This window comes from Myotis myotis, unplaced genomic scaffold (genome assembly GCF_014108235.1).
Source record: "Myotis myotis isolate mMyoMyo1 unplaced genomic scaffold, mMyoMyo1.p scaffold_m19_p_12, whole genome shotgun sequence".
Lineage (NCBI taxonomy): Eukaryota > Metazoa > Chordata > Mammalia > Chiroptera > Vespertilionidae > Myotis > Myotis myotis.
Genome location: NW_023416316.1, coordinates 10,030,011 through 10,051,803, shown reverse-complemented (window position 1 = coordinate 10,051,803; position 21,793 = coordinate 10,030,011). Strand labels below are relative to the sequence as shown.

The following is a 21,793-nucleotide window of genomic DNA, read 5'->3' as shown; positions in this document are numbered from 1 at the left end:
TTTTATGGGCCCCTAAAAATACCGTGGACTTCAGGCACTGGGCCAACTTTGCCTAATGTGTCAACTTTGGGTTCATCTTTGGACCTCAGACCCTCATCTACAAAACAGCATCAGGAGGGAGCACTGAGCACCTGTAGTTGACACAAGGCACTCAGAGGGGTGGGGAAGGTTCCCACATGGGCAAGCCAAATGATGTCAATTTCATAACTGATGCAGGACCATAGCAAGTTATGTAAAAAACACATCCTAGACAGTGTGGGCCGAGCTCTGGAAACAAAAGCTCCTCTCTCGGGTGAGCCTACCATCACCTCATCGTAGCCCACACAGCCAGGGGTGAGCCTTTCAGGGCAAGAGATGAGAAAGGGTGATAAGGAAGGGACACAGCCAGACAGGCAGATCCTGGCCTAGGAGGGCTGGTGCCATGCGGAATGACTCTCCAGTGCAGGGAGGGCAAGGACGGCTGATGGTGCCAAGCATTCACTGCATACCAGGCACTGTGCTAAGCCCTTTGAATTGGATTAGCTCAGGGAACCTTCTCCAATAATCCAAGCAGGAAGTATTGATATTATCTCCATTTTACAGAGGAAACTGAGGCTCAGAGAAGCTTCAGTAACGGGCTCAAGCCTGAGTAACTCCTGGCAAGTGACAGAGGTGGATTTCAAACACGGGCAATCAGACTCAAGAATTCGTGTTAACTTCCACATTATGCTGCCCAGCCAGGGAATCTGACCACGTGAGGCTGAGTGGTAGATTATAATTATAAATAAATAAAGCATGATAGAGTAAGTTTTAGCACAGGTGCAAGCAAACAGAGCTACTTGATTGGGACAGGGAGGCTCAGGGAAGTTTTCCTGAATGAGCAACTCAGTGACCGAGCCTTGAAAGAGGAACAGGAATTTGGTGGGGGACGACGGGCAAAGATCTAGCAGAAGGTGAAGCATGTGCCAAGGCCAAGAGTTGTGATCTCTGCTTTCGATGAACTGAGGGGACACAGAGTAATAGAGGGAAATGAAATAGCAAGGGCTGTCTGAGGGTAGACTGCAAAGGGCTGTGAATGGCATGCCAAGTATCTGAAGTCTACTCCATAGGCAATAGGGAGTCACTGGTGGTTTTTCAGGAGATTCCATGGCGGCAGAGATCATTGGCAGGGGATTTCATGACCTTCTAATATATAGGGTCACACAGCTGAAAGAACCAGAACTCATGTCTTAAGACTCCCTGTCCTGTGCTCAGTGGCCATCTGTAGTCATTAAGACGTAACAAAAAGTGTGGAATGTGAGCAAAGTTTTGAAGAGAGAGGGCTGACAGGCTACTCAGATATTAATTTTCTATTGTTTTCCTATCTGCTAGAAAATTGTGAATTGCGACTCAATTCAAAGGAGCTCTTTAAAGGCTTCAGATGAAAAATAGTATTTAGGTGCTCACTAGGACTTCAGAATTTTAATATTATTCCACAGATGGAGGATTACCTAGCTCGCCCTAGGTCTCTAGTTGACCTTGATCAAATATCACCTACATTCTGGGGCTTGGTTTCCCTATCTACTCAACCGGGAGAAGGTGGAGAGTGGAACTCTTAAATTCCTTCCCAGCTTGGACAGTCTATCACATAAACTCTTGAGTTGCAGGGATTGGACCTTCTTTGACCTCATACTCTGAGCACCCAGCTTGGGACTTAACACAAGGCAGACTCCAATAAACAACTGCTGAATACATGGAATGAGTTGCACTGTTAACTCAAGACTCCCATGGAAGCTTTAGGGGATTTTAAATGGAAAGTTGGTAATCAGGGACCATTTTGTAAACAAAAAAGCATAAGAGCAAGCAGATCAGTAACCCAGACAGACTAGTGTTTCTTCTCTGGCTATAAAAGATGTTGAGTAACTAAGAGACTAGAAGTCTTTTAGAGAAGACTGATGGGGAGGTTGTCAAGGACATTGCACGGTCAAGGAGGAAACCAAATGTGAAAAAGCATGGAGGTGGGATTATATGTTGTAGGAACACCAGATAATTCTACTTAACCAGAAGAATCCATGTACGTCAATGGTGCTCAACCAGGGCACATTTGGTGATGTTTCTGCAGACACTTTTGATCAGCAACACCATGGAAGAGGGGTTGCTACTGCATTTAGTGGGTGGAGGCCAGGGATGCAGGCAGCTAAACATCCTCTAGTGCACAGGGCAAACTCCCAGGACAAAAATTACCTGTTCCAAAACGTCAATATTGCTTACATTGAGAAATGAGAAATCAGGAAAGCTATGGTAGGAAACAATGTTTAAGGAGAAAGTTGTATGTGAAGCTAAGGCATTCTGAGCTGATCTGGAGAGTTTTGTGGAGGAATGGTTACAATGTGGACTCTGGGACTAATTCTACCACTTGCTTGCTTTGTGACCTTGGGAAAGTCATTGAACTTTCCTGGACCTTGATTCTGTCATCTGGAAAACTGGGGTTATAATAGAACCTATTTCAGGAGGTCACTGTGAGGATTAAAGAATCAATGCATGCATTGTACTCAGAACAGTGCCTGGCACATATTACGTGCCAAATGTGTTGACTATTATCATTGTCATGTGTACGTAATAGGAAGCTATAGTAGATTCAAGTTCAAGATGGTGGTGAAAGAATCCCTCCAGTTGCTGATAATCCTAGAAAAATAATCTAGAGCTGCATGGTCACCATGTGACTATTACATGAACCCAATTAATAAACCTTCTTCAATCAGCTTCTGCTTCAAATGACACTACAGGCTGGGTGTGTTTGGGTCTTTCTTGTTGTTTGTAAGCAACTCTCTGCCTGGGCTCTGTTTTCCAGATATCCATGAGGCCCAGGCCAGCATCCGACTGCCTCTGGCGTCCAGGCTCCTCACGGTTTTAATAAGTGGAGGGAGACAGAGGAAGCCAGACATGAAGACAGATGGAAAGATGGAAAGGCAGGAAGCCTTCCACGAAAGCTGTTGCCAGCGATACACACTGTTCACAAGGACTCCAAGGACGGAGCTGGGGGCATGTTTGAGAGGTCTGTTTGAGCTCCTGGTACTGTTCTCTTGGAGCCTTTGTTTGTAAACAGATATTTCTGCTGACACTGGGCTTTGTAAGGGCCGACAGATTGGGGTTGGGGGTGGGAGGGTGTTGGAGAAAAAAACAGGTTGTGTCCGCGAGTCTTAGACCATGTGTTTGTTGTTGAGAATACAAAGACCTCACTGTATTAAATGAAAATGCTTGTTTTACAAGGCGAGTGGGAATATGATAGGTACGTGTCGAAAATGCTTCGGAAACTGAAACAACCTCATGCCATGAGGGCTTCCTGCTACATCATGCATCCAAGGACACACATGGATCATGAAGGCTTAGAATTGCTCTACAAGGGTTTTGAGGGTTGTGGGCAGAGAGTCCCATGAGCCAAGTGGCTGTGAGCTCCCTTCTCTGCTCTCTTCATAAAGTCTGCCCTTTCTCTGAGAGCCCTGCCTCTATTTCACTTTCTCTACTGGCCTCCCACAACCTGCTGACCCAAGGGTAGAAACTGCTATTGAACTAAAATATGAGTGTGTTAAAGGAGCCTCCAGTGGTCTAGACTCAGACTCAGAGCATACTGTAAAAACTTGTAATCATATAACTGCAGGCGGACCACTTTCGTTTTTTCAAAGTAGTGTTCAACTTCTGAAGTGGGATTCCATACTAGCGCTCTAGCAGAAGCAAATGGTTCAGGGGAGGTTTCTCAGGGGATTATTTCAAGGACACACAGTAGCATAAGAACAAGCATTGGAGTCTTCAAACTCTTGCTCCCGGCCCTAGTAGAGACCCGGGTAGATGGAAGATTACATGGACAGGTAGATGGATGACAGCATGGAGTGATGGAAGGGTGGAGAGATGAAAGGGTGGATGGGTGGATGGGTGGATGGATGGGTGGGTGGATGGATGAATGGGAGTGATGGAGAAAGGGAGGAGACAAGGAAGGCGGAGGGAAGGTGGAAGGGAGGGAGAGAGATAGGGTAGGTGGGTGGATGGTTGGATGGATGGAAATGGAATGGATATTTGGACTCAGAGATTCATGGGTAAAGTCCACAGTGAATAATTATGGTCAGGACCACCTCAGGCCACATTTGAAGTGAATTTCCCTATTTTAAAACTCAGAGAAACTCAGAGACCAGAGTTTGAATAAACAAAGTTGTAGATTATATTTCTAAGGAATAAACTAACTTGTCCTTAGAGGAAAAAATGTCCCAAATTCTATTTACTCCAACAAGGGTACAGATGAAGGAAAGTGCAATTCCTCAGGCTGATCTGACAATTCAGCATCAACATTCTCATTTTCACAGACCTGCTAAAGTGTTCAGATTTTAGAGCTGGGAGCAGGCGTCAGGAAATGACCTCTCGTGCCCCCTGCTTTTCAGCATTTAAGTCATCATTTGGGGACCACAGACCCCTTTAAGAAACTGATGAAAACTTTGGACTTTCTCCCCAGAAAAATGTGCACAGCCTCAAAGTTTTACAGTAAATGTCTTGGGGTTCATAAATCTCTTCAAGTCCTCCTGGACCAAGGGAATTCTCCTCTCCTCCATTGATCTAAAGCAGCGGTTCTCAACCTGTGGGTCACGACCCCTTTGGGGGTCGAACGACCCTTTCACAGGGGTCGCCTAAGACCATCGGAAAACACATATATAATTACATATTGTTTTTGTGATTAATCACTATGCTTTAATTATGTTCAATTTGTAACAATGAAAATACATCCTGCATATCAGATATTTACATTATGATTCATAACAGTAGCAAAATTACAGTTATGAAGTAGCAACGAAAATAATTTTATGGGTGGGGGTCACCACAACATGAGGAACTGTATTAAAGGGTTGCGGCATTAGGAAGGTTGAGAACCACTGATCTAAAGTATTAGTGCTAGTCAGGTTATTTCAGTTGGTAATGGCTTTGGCAAGGAAATAGATGGTGATGATATTAAACAAAATACCAAGTCATATCAAAAATAATAATCTCAGCAATCAATTCACACCATGATAATGGTATGATTGAGACTCTACTCTTGTCCTCACATTTTATATTCTCCCCTTAGAGGTCAGAATGATCTTTGGAAAACCGACACCAGGTGCAATTGGTAACTTCCTTGTTTGAAACTTTCTAATAACTTCCTAGGTTATCTAGATTAAAATGCAGATTCCATGACCCGGGATGCCTTCATCTCCAGACACACATCTCCCAGTGGCTTGTATACCTGCTCCTTCAACATCCTGAACTTATCCTATGCCATGGTTTATATCCTTTCTCTCTCCTTCAATCATTATACTCCTACCTTCCATCTTCATTTATTGTCTTTCTCTTCCCACAAGAACTCAGAGTCCATTAGGGAGGAACCAGCTCTGTCTGCTCACTGCTACATCTCTAAAGTGCTGGGCACATCACATAGTATCTATTTGTTGGTCAGATGGAGACATGTGCAGGTTTTTGCCTTGGTATTGTCACTGTCATTTCCCCCACCTTTGGATTCCAGATTTCCCACTTGTAAAAAAGATAGTGTGGGTCCTATCCAACTATAGGATCCAATGCTCTGAAATCTTTGTGGCCAAATTTAAGAGATCTGATCCCAAATCCCAGGACAATATGGCTAGATAGAAGAAATAGACAACTGGACTGCAGTCCTTTTCTGTCCCTAATTTGGGGATGTAATTTGGGATAATTTCCTTGCCTTCTCTGGACATGGGATTCTCCATCTATGAACTGAGGAGACTAGATGAGAGGCACCATCAATTTACATCATTTCTTCATCCAGAAATCCACCCACACACATTGGTTGAACCCCTGCAATATACCAGGCCCTGGGAGGTACCCTGAGCACAGAAGACATGATTTGTGCCAGCGTGCTGCTCTCATTTCCTCTGGGAGGTCTGCATGGCCCAGATGAAGGTTGCAGGGGGAGCACTGGTGCATCCCACATTGTCACACATGGCTCTGCAGCAGCTCTCTAGGGACGGAATTGAAGAAGCTGAGAGAAAACCATGGGAGAAGAACTCAGAAGCAACAGAATGTTACACTGGCTCAGCAGAGAGAAAGGGAGGTAGAGAGTAATGGGGAGAAGCAGTAAAGAATACACACAGGTAGTGGTCAGTTCAGAGAGACCAGGACCGTATCTAATGGGCAATGCCATTCATAACATGTTTGCCGTCACTGCTTGGCCCTTCCTAGGGCCCATAGTATCTTTTCACAAAGTTTACTGAGCACCAACCCACAGGGCTGGCCATGTGCTAATGTTGGGAATACAGCAGAGACAAAGACAGAAGTGGTCCTTGCTTCTGAGGAGCTTGGACAACAGTGGGAAGAAACAGACAAGCTCAAAGACAATCACAACAGAGTGATAAATGCAATGAGGCGAGAAACAAAGGGCTGTTGAACTGGTGATGATTAACTGTCCAATCATTTCCTAGTGTCATACTCCTAAAAGCTACTTGTGGCCAATGTTCTCCGCTGAGACATGAATCAAAAAGTGTTCATTATTCTCATTTGACCTATGGCTCTACAATTTATATGATGTGCATGACGTATCCATAGGAAAGGGGAAGCACACACTCTACATACATACCCGCACCACCTAGTTCATGAATAAGTGCCCAACCTTCCAGGTGGGAGCGACCTTTTATGCCTCTGAAGTCTCAGAGCACTTTCTAGGCCCCATAATAAAAACATGAGGTATTCAAAAACACAGAGTATCTGCCTCTGTGCTTGCCTAGGGCACGATTAATTGCTTAGTTAGGGCAGTTACCATGATGTCATGTATCTGTTTACCAGTCTGCTTCCGCCACTAGGACTGGGAGCTCCTCAGGGATGGACCTGTACCCTGTTCTTTTTAATCCACATATCGCAGCTCAATGTATATATAATTCACAAAGACTTCAAAATAACTATCTAATTAAATAAATGGGCAAATGGATAGATGGGCAAATGGATGGACAAATGGAAGGAAGAAAGGAAGGGAGGAAGGGAGGGAGGGAGGGAGGGAGGGAGGGAGGTGATTTACCTCTCCTAATATGTGGCCATTCTGAACCTCGCAGAATGCTGAGGGCAGAGGTTTGGCACGTAAGAAGTGCTTAAGGAAAGCAACTGAACAGCTAGCTGCATGATGGATTCTAATAAGCTCAGCAATGTGTACGCCCCAGTGCCACTGTCATCCCACACTGGAAGGAAAAACCAAGGGATCCAGTGGAAAGAGCGCTGATTTGAGAGTCAAAAATCTGAATTCTAGTTTCAACTTTGCTGCCAATTTGTCGATTAAGTTTACTCAACTTAACATAGTTCGACAAGTTAACTTGCCCAGACCTCAGTTTCTCTATCTGTAAACTGAGCAGATTGGATAAAGCAGACTCCATCATTCCAGCTTCAGAATTTGGGGGAGGGATGAACAAAATTCTGTTTTTGCTTGTTTTTAGCAGATGATACCTAATCAGCCCAGCGGGGCTGGTCTGAGAAGAAGTCATCGTGAGAGCTCAGTACTGGCTCTACAGAGGCTTGATCAGCTCCAGGGAGAGCATATGGCACATCAGCCTTGTCACCCGTCCTTCCTCTACTCAGGACCCCACAGTTCATGCGGCACAATCACTACACGCATCTCGGATTTGGCCCAGAATGTACCCAGGACCTCCCAGAGGGTGACAACGTGTCTCCATTGGGCATATTCTGGAGAACACACCCCAGAATTTCTCAAAAGAGAAATCCGGAAACATTTTTGGCAGAGAGCATCTTTGAAATATGTGTGCATCTCCCAGTAGACTACTTAAAGATGGGAAATGCTCTCATGGAAGTAAATGGTCTATTTGCTCAAAAGTCACCTGCAAATTAATTTTGCATATCAGAAATGTCTTAGCCAATCTCTTTTAATATTCATTCAGATTTTTCCTCCATTTTTCCCTCCCTTCCATCCTCTCCCCCTTGATCCCTTCCCTTTTCAGTCTACAATCTCTAAGTGCATTAGTGACTGGACACACCATTCATTCATTCATTCATTCATTCATTCATTCATTCATTCATAATTCATCCTCTCATCATGGATCATTTCCAGGACAATTACTGCATTCCAAGCAATGCAGTAGGCCCTGTGGATAGAGAAAAGTTACAATGTCCTAGATTTGAACCCCAGTTCCACTAACCTTTAGCTGTGGGACCTTCAGTGAGTCCTATAACTTTCTAAGTCATATTCAAAGGATACAAAGTGTAGCACTCAGCACAGTGCCAGAACATAGTAAGTGCTCATTATAAGCCAGCTGCTTTTATTACTGTTATTACGGCTGAAAATGTGTACTCTCCCCCTCAAGGGTATATAAACAGTGGATAGAGGATTCCAGATCCCGAGGTCATCCCAAGGTCTCACAAGATCAAGGGAAGCAGACGGAAAGACCCCCTCTCCCATCAAGAAGAAGGGAAATGGATGAAAACCCAAGCAAAAGATATGACTGCCAGGACACTGGAGGCCCAATAAGAAGCTGATAAGGGGCAGAGAGAGAAATCTGAGAGGGAAGCTTCAAATTATGTGCTGCAGTGCACACACAGAACAAATGCTTTGCAAAGAGGCGAGGGGCTGGGAAGGGTAGACCCAAGGCTAAAATGTGGCTTGGATTAGAAAGTCCGAAATATGAGTTGAGGAGGCATTTAAATACACTGCTCCCTCCTGGCTCTGTTTTGGAAGACCATATTTCTTTTTCCTTCTGACTTCTTTGCTCAAGGGGAAATGGAATTAACCACTGTGTAATGTTTTTGAGTGTGACGCACGGGCTAGGTCATGTGCTTTGGTTACGTAATGCACCATGCCTGAGGTTCCTGAGCTCTTTCTTCCAGAATCATTAGATATTTAGCTGGTTATCTTTTGCAGTCATGCATTCATTGAGAAAAAAATTTTAAAAAAATACAACTCCTTTAAAAGCCAGGCACTGTGCTAGGCAGTGAAGAAGTGGAGATGATCTCAAATATGCACACAATTAAATGTGACAGAAAGAAATCCAGGTCTTTTGATATATGTGTGTAGAGGGTACAATGGAGGCAGATGGATAAGGGAGGTGGGGAACCAATTCTACTTAGAGAAGAATCAGGGAGGGCTTCCCAGAAGAGGGGAACCTTGAGCAGAATCTTGTAGAAGCTTAGGTGTTCTGAAAAATGGTGCATGGGGATATAGGAGGCTCACCAAATGAAGAAAATGATGTGGAATAAAAGCCTAAGTTATCTGGGGTACTGCAAATAACTCCATGATATTGAAGAACCTCTAGTCAGAGTCAAATTTGCATTTTAGAAATATCTGCCTATTGGATATTGAAGGATAGGTTGAAAGGGTGCAGAGGTTGAAGCTCATAGAAATGGGCACCACATTACTAGGGAAAGAGTTAAAGCTAGAGACGCAGAGGGCCTAAGCTAGAAAGAGAAAAGGCGGCTATAAAACTGTCAAGGAGGCAGGACAGACAGGAACAGATGACTGATTGAATGTTGTGGATGGTATAGCCACAGTCGGTGGCACTAGATGGGGACACAAGGAATTTGGAGGAAAACTGACTGAGCTAGAAGTGCATGTTGACATTTCTGGTGGATACTTAGATCAATCGGTCTGGAGTTCAGAAGAATCTGGAGATAAATGATGCACATCAGCAGATAGATGATATTTACTCCATGGGACGGGGTGCAAAGTGAGGAGAAAAGTAGACCTAGCTCTAGCCTCACACTCAGAAAACAGAGGAACTTACCCAGCCTGGTCACTGCTCTGGGCTAGTCACCAATCCTCATCTATGAAATGAATGGCTTAGATGAGTGTTTCTCACTCTCACACACCTTGAGTCTTGGGACTTACATGAAAACAAATATGTATTATGTTTTATCTGTATATTTTGCATCTCTTGAAGCAAGGCCTACTTGTTCCTGATTTGCTTGTTAATGTATCTTTCTCTATTTTCTCATCAGCTTTTGTAGCCGAAAGACGTCCAATATCATACAAACACATTTGCTCCTATTCAGTCCTGCCACATTTCATGTTTAGAGAGCAACATGAATTAGGAATTAAGGGAAAATGGACATGGGACAGATACAGGAATGCCTTCTTGACTACAAAGGTGATAGATACAGGTTAAACCACAAACTTCCTGAGGGCAAAAGAGGCTGAAACATGGTTTTGCATTTAGTCACAGGCTACCCCCGATGCACATACTTAAATTCCAAGCTGCAACCTCCCTCTACTGGACTTTCTGTCTTATATAAATGAACTTGAACCTGAGACCTTCTCAAGTTCTCTAAAATTTAAACAGGGTCATGTCTCTTACTCTTCCAGGGCCCTGGGTTTATGGTAAATAATACTGAAAAACAAGTTTTCTTTGTTGTTTGAAGAAAAAAATTTAATGGCTAAAATCAGTGCAGTAGGTCTGAGGGGAAGAAAGAGAGAAAAGAAGGGGTTGGAGGGAACAAGAGGTCCTTCATGGATGACAGTACTGGGGATTCCCAGAAGGAAAATAGGCTAACAGATGGCTACAGACTCCAGAGTCTTACTATTTTAATTCATAAAATGATCTGATTAAAATGATAAGCAAGACTAAAAGGCCAGTGCCCTACTCTGATGTCTAAAAACTTCTCTAGAATGGCCTTTGTATAGTAAGAATTATGAAATTTGAGCACTCTCACCATTAGCCAAGTAGGTGATAACAGGGAAAGTTGCTCAGTGAGAGTTTTGCATTGTGGCAGCTATTATTAGCAATACTATTGGTGAGATGGCTTCCAGCCATTGGGAAGTACCAATATCCCCTAAATAATGTCTTCAGTCAGTCTTGGACTGAAATTCTACCCATTGGTACTTGGCTTTTCAAGTCAAAGTTTTTTGGGGCGATATTAAAGTATATATGTCTCTGGAAGAGTAACACTCTAAGTTGTTCCCAGTCACTGATACCTTAGCAAGAAGGAATGCCATGTCCTTTTCTGAGAATGAGTGATGTTGGGGGAGCGAAAGCAGAAAGTGTGTGGGCACTTGGCCCCTGAGGGAGACAGGCACAGACACCACCTAGTGGAGGAAAATGCACCGAGAAAGGGAGGAAACTTGGAATTAATGCCAACTTTGCAATTTTGTTTTTGGACAACCCTGATTAGATTATTGAATCCTAGGAGATGTCTGCTAGAAGGTTCTCTAGGACAAAGATAAGCTCCTCACTACCCAAATGGTTCAGTTGAGGAAAAGTGGCCTAAGACATACAGAGAAGTGCCCAAAGTCACACATCAAGCAAAGCACTGATGGTCTGGAACGGATCTCCGAGCTCCCAGTGCACTGCTCTTCCTTCTCCAGTGCATGTGGCCTTCTCTGGATGGCCATGGGTCTGCCCTTAGGGCTCATCATCAATGCCACTGCTCAGCACAGCCTCCCCACAGCCCCGTTTAAATCTCACTCCTTCTGGAAGCCCCACACAACGTTCCCTAGAATCCCTCCTCTGCTTTATTTTCCTTCTTAAGCATTCACCTGACATTGTGTGATATGGTTTATCATTCACTTAATACTCTGTCTTCACCTTTCCCCTCCCACCCCACCCCTACCTTCCATATAAACTCCCAAAGGCAGGGGCATTCTCCTCTGAGGTTCATAGCTCTGTACTCGAGGCCTAAAACTGCACCTGGCATGTAGCAGTCACTCAATAAATACTTGTCAAATGCTGGGAAGGGGTGGTTACATTTTACTCTGTCTCTTGTTTTTATGTCTATTTCTTACCTTCTCTATAATGAACACACACTGCTTTTGTAATATGAAACAATCAAATGTTTCTTCTGTTTGTCTTTCCTTTTACTTTTTGTTTTATGCTAAGATGATCCCAATGAATCTTTCCTGAGTGGCCAGGGAGGGAAAGGCAGTGCCTGGCTCTGCCAAAAGAGAGAAACATGTCTAACTCAGAGCTGTTGAGAGAATTTGAAATAACGTGTGGCAAGGGCTGGACACACGTAATACCAACGTGAGTTAACATTTACTGGGTGCTTACCCATGGTCAAGATCCCATTACTAAGCATTTTTCCACATGGAGGCCCAGTTAATCTTCAAAACAAGCCTACGAAGTGGGAGCCGGTACCATCCGCATTTTACACTTGGGAAAAGTAAAGCTTGAAGAGATTACGTAACTTGCCCAAGGTCATGCAACTAGCAGGTGGGAGAGTCAGGAAATCAAACCCAGGCCATCTGACTGAGTCCTATGATCAATCAGCACAAAATACTTGCTCAGTAAACATAGGCCCTTTCCCATTTCCTGGTGGTGTCAGCTCTTGCTGAGATCAGTCAACTGCAGGTCATTCCCCCAGGGCTCTAGATGGTCCTAGGAGACTCCTCAGGCTGCTGGAGATGGAGAGAAATAATGAGCCAGCCATGAAAAATAGAGGTTTGTGGGAACGTGTGTGTGTGTGCGCGCACGCATGCACAGCCATCGCAATATGTTCTGTATGGACATAATGACTAGCAGACCCTAGGAGATTATTATGCACAGAACCAAGGAAGCTACACCTTTCACAATGTGTGGGCAATTCCATACAGCAATGACTCTCCTCCCTCAAAAGCCTCTCAGTGCCCAGCAAGGCTCCACTTGGACCTTCTACACGTCCTTCCTAAGGCTCCCCTCCCCGCCTTTCTTCCCTTCCCCTCAGCTTTCCCAGGATGGTCCATCTCTTAAAATTCTGCAGCCCAGACTGGGTTCTTTCAGTTATTCTCTGTGTGACCTGGGAAGAGTCCTCAATCCTCTCAAAGTGCCACTTCTATATTTGAAAAACCAGCAGCTCACCGAACACACAGGGACCTAAGACTTCAACTCCTCCTGTGGCTCTGAAACTCTTTTCATTTTTAAAACTTTTAATGATGGAACTCTCCAATCACACACAGAGTCTGGCAAAACTGTGTTGAAGCCCGACATCTCTGCAACCTGGTTTCAACGATGTCATCAGGTTACCAATCTTCTTTCATCTACACCAGTGATGGCGAAACTTTTGAGCTCGGCGTGTCAGCATTTTGAAAAAACCCTAACTTAACTCTGGTGCCGTGTCACATATAGAAATTTTTTGATATTTGCAACCATAGTAAAACAAAGACTTATATTTTTGATATTTATTTTATATATTTAAATGCCATTTAACAAAGAAAAATCAACCAAAAAAATGAGTTCGCGTGTCACCTCTGACACGCATGTCATAGGTTCGCCATCACTGATCTACACCCTCCCTCATCCCAATACCCTATTTGTTTTTTTCTGGAAAATTTTAAACAAACCAAACAAATGTAGCATCGTTTTATCCATAAATACTTTAACAGGCATTTCTAACAGATTAGGATCTTTAAAAATATATAACATTATCATTATCACCCCTAATAAAAGCCACAATCATTCCTAATGTCAGTCCATATCCACTCAAATTCTGCAACTAAGCAACCTGCACATTCCCTTAAATGGAATCCTGAAATTCTCACAATTTAAGCAGAATAAGGTGTGGGAAGGGGGGAGAGATAGACCTTCACAGGGGGTTCATAAAATTGTGGGCACAATTTGAAAATCTTTATTATATCCCTATTCTTCATTGTGTATTCTGAGATCACTGCCCAGAGAGGGGCAGTTAAGTTGTCAAGACCACACAGTAAATAAATGGCAGGATTTGGCAGACCTGTGAAGTCCCAACATCAAAGGATTCCAGTGAAGTCACAGGTAACAAAAGATTTGCTAACGCTGTTTATCATTTGTAGTGTGGATAATGAAATAAAGGCACCTCTGCAGGAATGACCTTGAGTGCACAAATCCCTCACCTCTCCCACCTCTGGCTCCTCCTACTATTGCTGACATGTGGATTGGGTTCTGACCTTGGCTAACAGCTTCTGCCACCATGCCTCACCTGGTTCCTGTGGCAACTCCTGAAATAGGGATGCTGAGTGTAACCACACCTGAATCCCTCTCCCCTGAGGCCCCAGTGGCTGAGTCAGAGGCCCCAAGTCACACAGTTCAGAGGAGGCCAAGGCAGGACATGAACTCAGAGCTCCCAACTCCCAGTTTTAGATCTTCCAAGGAGCCAAGGGGCCAAAGTCCACAGGTCAGCTCTCAGTATTTCCGGTAAGTTTGTCGAGGTCTGAGGCAAAGCCCGCAGAGCATCAAGAAGAAAGGTAAGGGAATGCTGAGGCAACGAAAATGAGGGAAGGAGTGTGTGGCAGGTGAGGGGAGAAAAGTCATTTGCTGCATTTCTGAGCCCCTGGCCACGGGTAGACAAGGCACAAGCTGCATGTAGAGGGAGTCCTCCTACCTGGGGCACCTGGGATCTCTCTTTCTCATCTGAGACCTGCAGCTAGTGCTGGTTTCACAGTGATCACAGGTGTGAGTGTGTGGGCAGGGGGGAGTGAGGAGGGTGAAATAATAGGAACATACCCCTTCCTGCAGGACTAGCCCAGGCAAAATGGGAATGCCTCAGTGCTGAGCTTCCCTTTTTAATATCCCCTGGTCCTGTTCTGAGGGGCTCCCCCTCCCAAGCACTTGGGAAAATTCATTAAAAATCAGATGCATAAAACTCAATGTGTTACACTGTACAGACATGTTCACACTTTAAAAGCAATGCCAGAAGGGGAGGGTATGGCTTCACACACAGCAATCGCTCTGGAAACAGGTAATGTCAGGGCCAGGGTACCTAGGGGTTTGGGCTCAGCAGGGGAACTAAAACCAGAAGAAGGGTCTTTCCTGGTGTTTGGCAATTCAGAATCAGGATAGCTGATTTCTCTAAAGGTTCAGCCACTAACCAGCTGCATAAGCAGAAAACACTACTTCCCCTTTGGGCCTCAGTTTCCTCATCTGCAGAGTAGGGAGGCATAACACTGAATCTGTGGTTCTCCCCACTGAGGGTCCTTCCACACCACCTGAGAAGACTTTGAAAACCACCAGTGCCCAGGCCAACCCCACGCCCTGACATCAGAAACCCTGGGAGGCAGCCTGGGCACTGGGGGGTTGTAAAAGCTGGTGATGCCAAGTGCTGCCGGGGACAGAAACTATTGGACCAAAGGATCTTTCTGGCCCACTAAAGATAAGGTGGCTTATGAACATAGTTTAACTCTTAGCTCCTGTATGAACCTGGTCTTCAGTTTCCCTGCTGCACAATGAGCTGTCTGACCCAGTCTGTGCATGGGCTGACCAGGCACAGCCCACGCTCCTGAGCCCCACACCTCCCACCTCAAGCGTGCCTTCCTCTGTACAGAGGGGCCAGGGCGATGCAGCCTCCATCCCCCGTCTGTCCATGTGAATGGCTACTTGGGGGAATGTGGAAGCTGGGGAAGGAGCAAGAAGCATGTGACAGTAGATCTGTGACCTGGACTCCGCTATGAGCATGGTCTGGCTCCTATGAGTGGGGGTGCAGGCTTTCCCTGGAGGCTATCAGCTTTTCCTGCTTACAGGTCCAGTGCTTCTGGACCTCCTCTGGCTCTCTCCACCAAGGGGTCATCCAAGTAGGTCACAGAAGAGGAAATCAAAGTGCAAGGAAGGGATGTGAGGTGGTCTAACTCTTCCTCAAGATACACTGTCCACTCTAGACAGACTCCCCAGCAACTCACAAGGAGGAGCCCTACCCGGATACAAACAGGCCCCATTTTCCAAAGACCAAGCTAGCAAACTGGAAAGAGAATGTGGTTATTGACCAGATGCAGCTACTGTTGACTGAGTCCCTAATGTGAGCTGGAACTGCACCAGGTACTTCCTACATAGTTATTTTTTTGCAATACCCTGATCTTAGTATGCCCATTTCACAGATGAGCAAACCAAGGGATGGAGAGATGAAGTGACTTGATTTAATTCACACAGCATCTAATTGTCAACAGAAAGTCCAAGCCCAGTCTGTCTGATAATTTGGCTTGAAATGAAAATCAGATCTGCTAGGTCAAACCCTGGTTCCAGGTGAGATGTATGCTTATTCTTTATCCTCTTTAATCTGTAGGTGATGATCAGCACGCAGAGAGGCAGAGAGGAAGGAGAACACACAGCAGTCATTTCCTCTCGCTCCAAAAAAGACTGCTGAAGAGGAAACAGGCACTCGGTACTCAAGGTCACATCTATGCTCTGACCAGCTGATGGCCTGTGGGACTCTGTTTCCTCCTCGGTAAAAGGGAGCTGACAATGCCCACCTCCCAGGGTGGTTGTGAGAATGAAACGTGCAGGCACAAAGCAAGCACCTAGCACAGCGCCTGGCACCTTGAAGGCACCCAGGAACTGCTGGTTTCCTTCCTGCCTTTAAGTGTCCTTAGTCCACAAAACCAAGACCGAGATCTTTGGAAAATCGTGTTGAATAACAAGAACAAAGTTTATTGAGCACTTACTATACACCAGATCCTGTTCTGAGCACTTTTCACATATGAGCTCATTTAATGACAGATACCCAAACTATCCTAACTTTGTACATGAGGAAGCTGAAGCCCAGAGGAGTCAACTAGTTTGCCCAAGGTCACACAGCCAGTTAGGGGCAGAGGTGGATTCCCACTTAGGTAACCTGACTACTAAAACGGGCTTCTAACCATTGCAATATTCTAGACACCCCGTGACTACAAATGCCAGGGAGAATAGTATTAATGTACGGACTCCTAGAACCTAGCTTTCTCAAGTTGGGAAAATGCAGGAATTCTTTTTGGGGGGTGGGTGGGTAGTAGGAAGTAGGAACTGTAAAAGGGAGGGATAAAAAAGACTTCTGAGTAGCCAGCCAACTCAATCCAACATTTAGAATGAAAGAATAAAGCTGACGGGGGCAGCATTGCTGGATGGGGTTCAGGTAAATCCCTTTCTCCTCTGAGCAGGGATTCTGGATCACTATGGGGTGGGCTGGGAGGAGGGGAGCACTTGTGGGGTCCACATTTCACTTATCTAACAGGTCAGGAGAAACTTTAACAAGATTAACTGCTGCTAGGGGCTCTGCTCAATGGAGCAAATTGAACCCATTGTTTTCGTTTTCTTTCTCTTTCAAACTGGAGGGCCACTGGGGTGGTGGGGGGAGGGGTGGAAGGGGGCAATTGGGGATGAGGGGCAGGAGTCTGGATCCTGCCTGGTATGGTACAAAAACAAAGGGATGCATCAGAAAACTCTCACCCCAGGACTTGAAAGACAGCCCCAATCGCCATGCCTGAAGACTGAAGGCTGTGTCTGGGTGGTGGGTCTGCGAGGGGTGAGAGGTGATGGTGTTCATTAGACACGTTCTCTCCCTGGTGTAGGGGATGAGGCCGGGAAGTCAGGATGCCTGGGATTAAATCCCAGTTCCTGCCACTGAAGACCTGTCATCCAGGACACAACCTTCCTCTGTTCCCGTCTCTGCCTCCCTATTCAGCCAAAGAGAGAACTGGCGCCTCCAAGCACCCTGATCCCAGTAGCCTTAAAGAATTCCTCAAGCCTAAAGTCCGTCCCTTGTCAGGGGTTATCTGGAGAATCCTTCACTTTCTAACTTTAGCTTTGTTTTTGCCGGCACAAGCCTTTCCTTTTATATTTATTAATATATATCTGTTTTCATATATATATATATAATTTTTTTTCTCCTTCCCTTTTGGGAAAATAAAAGGCATGTTTTCTGAGCTTCAGAAGCAAACTGCTCCTTCCCTCTGCCTCTCCATACGCCTGTCTGAACTGGTGTCAGTGAAGTTTGAACCGGGGCAGAAATAGCATCCCAGGCAGATCTGGGAGCACGGCCCGCCTACCAGGAGCAGCAAGGCCTGCCTCTGCCAGATGACAGACCCGGTTAACTGCACCGTAAAACTAGACCTTTGCGAAACCCAGTCGAATCCTGCAGCAAAGAGTGAAAGAATGATGTAAGGCAGCCTGGCCTGACAGCGAGGCAGCAACCCTCTGCCTGAAATAGCAGCACAGTCCCGCTGAGAGATGCCTGCTCTCTCCAGATAGGTGACCAGGGATTCCTAGGAAAGTGGCGACGCCCAGCCTCAGGGAGCCAGCGAGGTCAGGCAGCACACTGGGCCCTAGGTCTCCAGCAGCAGGAGGAGATGGCTCCGCACCTGCGTCCCCGCTGCCCCACCTGGGCCCTGCCTCTCCCAGCCCAAACTTACAGGAAGGGAGAAGCTGGAAAAGTGCTTCTGCAAAGAACCTCTGTTTGTTTGCTTTTTAATTCAAGGAGAAGCAGGTTCTTTTTCGTCCGACAGTCTCTCCCATGTGGAGGATACACAGAATGAGTCTTTTCTGGCTCAGGGCCAGGTGTTTACACACCGCCAAATCTGGCTCCGACTCAACTAGGGGAGGGGAAAAAATCCACCAGTATCCTCGGGAGAAAAGCTCCTGGTTTTCTGGTGCTACGCTACAGCAGTGCCTTTTTTTTTTTTTCCTTTTTGAGAGGAATGTTATTTCCACACATAAAATGGACCAGGCATTTTATACAAGCAATAATAACCTAGCGTCCCCCATCCAATTAAAGTATTTTACTGCACAAATCTTTGTGTGAGAGAATGACGGAGTGCACAGGAGAACGCGTGTGGATAGAGGCTCCTTGTCTGAATTACAATTGCAAGCACGCTCCTGAGGAATCCCAGGTGTTACATATATGTTTAAATGCATTTACTGCCTTTTCAGTGATGATACCTGTATAACCCTGGGCTCTCCCCTCTGGAAGGGAAGCCTTCCAAATCACTGGTTATGACAGGTAAACACGGGGGAAAAACAGATCCTCTCATCTTTTAAAAATCCTCTCCAAGCAGCAGGCTCTACGCTTCTCCGATGTTCCCAGAAAGAAGTAAACATACCGCAGTCCTGAATTACCATCACCATCATCATCATCATTATGAATAACGTCTCTCCTCTACCCTATATTACACCCCGCTCTGGGTGACAAGGGCTTGGGGGCTGAAAGTGAATGAGCTCACTTTCCCTCTCCTTCCTGGGGAAAAGGAGGAAAAAAATAGCATCCGATGACGTCAGATGTGTGTGTGGAGGGAGAAATCACTTTCTAGCTCTTGGTTTGGTAGTAGGAGAATGGGAGCTTTAGGGGCACATTCTTGGCACAGAAGTTGAGTTGGGGTCCCCTGAAATGGGCTTCACGGAAACAGGACAGAGTCAGAGCTACCCGGGAGGGAGTGCACGCCAAGACAGAAAGGAGCAGAGCTGCCGAAGAGCTTAGAGCTTTCCCTTCTAAGAAAGTGTGTGTCAGGGGGTGGGATCGCAAAAAACGCTTCCCCACGTTCCTGGCAGCAGCGAAGGGGGAACCCCTTCTCTGGCTTTAAGGCGTCCCAGGACCTGGCAAGGCTGTTTGTGCAGGAAGGGAATCTCCCAGCCAGAAGAGGCAGAACTTTCCTTCTCTCCTCCAGCGCCACCCTACCTCGGTCCCCCGGTTTTATTAAACGCATTGCCACAGACTCATTTTGCGAGGGTATGGATGTTGGAGCACTTCTAAGGTTTTCAACCCTCCGAGAGTGTCCGGTTTCACTCTGGGCTTTGCTATGGAACCGGGAAGGGGACAGAGAGGGAGGGTGAGGAGGGAGAACTCAAAGTCCCAAATGAGAAAAGCACCCCGTTCAGCAGCCAAGTCCGGGAAGACTGGCAGGGTGTGCGTGAGGAAGGTCTTGCCCCAGCCCCGAGGGACAGGCAACAGGCTTTAAAAGCGAGGACATGGATGGCTCTGTGTGAGTGAGTGAGCGAGTGAGTGAGTGTGTGTGTGTGTGTGTGTGTGTGTGTGTGTTGTTTGGCTGGGAGGAAGCGGGTCAATCCCAGAGGCAGAGATCAAGCAGAGAGCAACTTTGGGGCACTTCAAGGACTTCTAAATCCAGGAGATTACAACCACCTCGTCCTTGCAGTCTTTCAGGATAACCGGGTCAAGTGAAGGGGGGTTACCGCGATTAAAAAGTCCAAGAAAGCAATGGTCCCCTAGCCTCTTTTCCCATGCATCCCAATTGGGTCACCCTCCCCTCCATCCCAAACACAGACAGCACTTTGGACCATCCCGAAAAAGGCTTCCGTGCTCCAGGCTCCCAGGGAGCGGCTCTTACTGACTGGCCGCAGGTCTCCGGACCTCCAGGAGCGCTCCCTGCGATCCTCCCCGGGGTTTGGGTGGCAACACCTTTGGAGAGCACCCATTCCTCAGATGGGGCAAAGTGAGCCTGGCAGCTCGCACAGGGTGCCTCCGCGCCTCCGGATGGGCGGCTCCCGCACAGACACACCCGTCCGCCCCGGACCAGCCTGCCGCCCGTGCCCAGGCAACCGCGCGCCCCGGGGGCTGCCGGGCCGGTGCAGCGCCCACCGGGCGCCCTTGCTTACCTGTGATCACCGCCGGAGATCTCTGGCCCCCCTCCGCTCGCAGCCACACTTGCAACGTGAACGCGTCCCGGGGCAGCTCCAGGTCGGCCCGCAGGCGCAGCTGCTCGCCTCGCCCGCTGAAATAGAGCGCCCGGCTCGGCGGGCTCGGCTCCTCGGCGGCGCCCCTCGCCTCCCGCTGCTGCCGCCGCCGGGGGACGCGCACGGCTTCCCAGGCACCGCCCGGCGGCGGCGGCGGCGGCGAGGCGCGGCGGCCGCGGGCCGCCCGGGTGGCGCAGGTGGCCGGGCCGGCGGCGGGGCGCGGGGGGCGGCTGGCCCGCGGGTCTCTCCGGGCCCGGCGGGGGCGCTCGGACAGCCCGCAGCCCAGCGCGGCGCTCAGCAGCCCCAGGCGCAGCACCCAACTCCAGAGCCGCATGTCCGACGGTCCCCCCCGCCCCCCCTTCGCCCCTGCACCGCCGCCGGGAGCTGCCAGCTTTGGGAGACTCGGCGCCTCGACTTTCTTCGCTTCTTCACCCTTCTTGGGCGAGCCCCCCCTTTCACTTGCTTTTTTCTTTTCTTTCTCGCTTTCCTCCTCAAGGTGTGTGCTCCACTACCCCCACCTTTGAAAAATACAGCCCAACCCCTGGTTGGCAATTAATTTCTCTCCCTGCTCCTTTATCTGCCTTACCCCCCCCTTAACAGCTGGTTGCCTTCCTCCTTGTTTTATTTCATTTTATTTTATATGATTTCTCGCTCTACCAAAAAAAAAAAAAAAAAAAAAAGCTCCTCTAAGACACTGCTCCGCTGAATTCCCTCCCCCCAAAAGATGCTCTAATTTATTTATTTTTTGCGTCCTTTATAACACAAGCCACAGCCCCCTTCTCCCCCCACCGGTCCCCCCTCCCCTCCCTCCTTCTTCACAAAATGAAAGGAAAGGGGGGGAAAATCTCTCAGAAGATGAGTAAACAAGCGTATGCTAATCTGCTCCCGAGCGCTCCACCTTCCCAATTGAATGAGTCCCTGTTAAAACTGCGGGGATCATGACTAATCAATCAGTTTGGAGAGGCCAAGCTACGCAGCCTGCCTCCACTTTGCCGTTTGCCTCTTTCCTTCGCTCCCGCTTCTCCACCCCCCTCTTTTTTTTTAAGAAGACAACCTTAAAGTAACAATTTAATGAAATTCTGTACACACCCCCTTATGGTCCTCCCAACTCTCCCCATTCCTGCTCAAAACACACACATTCCTGTTTTTGTTTTGGTTTGCTTGCGTTCGTCCCCTCCTTCATCCCCCCTCCTCATCATTATTTTTAACCCCCCTGGAGGGAGAGGAAAAACAAAACAAAACACCTCTCTCTTCTCTCAGGATCTCCTTTGCACTTTGCTGGTAAACCTCATCCTTCGCTATAGCACATAAAGAGTCTTGAAACTTGATTCTCAGATTTTTTTTTTAAATGCTGTTTCTCCCTTTCACTCTTCTCTCTCTCTCTCTCTCTCTCTCTCTCTCTCTCTCTCTCTCTCTCTCTCTCTCTCTCCCTCCCTCCCTCCCTCCCTCCCTCCCTCTCTCTTCACCCCCTTTCTCTCCCT

General features: G+C 47.0%; 1 protein-coding gene across 1 annotated transcript in view; it reads right to left on the bottom strand.

Annotated features, from left to right (window-relative positions):
• Nucleotides 1–20,647, bottom strand: part of PAPPA (pappalysin 1) — a 220,002-nt gene extending 199,355 nt beyond the window's left edge. The window contains exon 1 of the mRNA XM_036329823.1: nt 20,235–20,647. Within this exon, the coding sequence (XP_036185716.1) occupies nt 20,235–20,646 (412 nt within the window). The 5' untranslated portion in view covers nt 20,647. The remainder of the gene's footprint in view (nt 1–20,234) is intronic.
• Nucleotides 20,648–21,793: the final 1,146 nt, after the last annotated feature.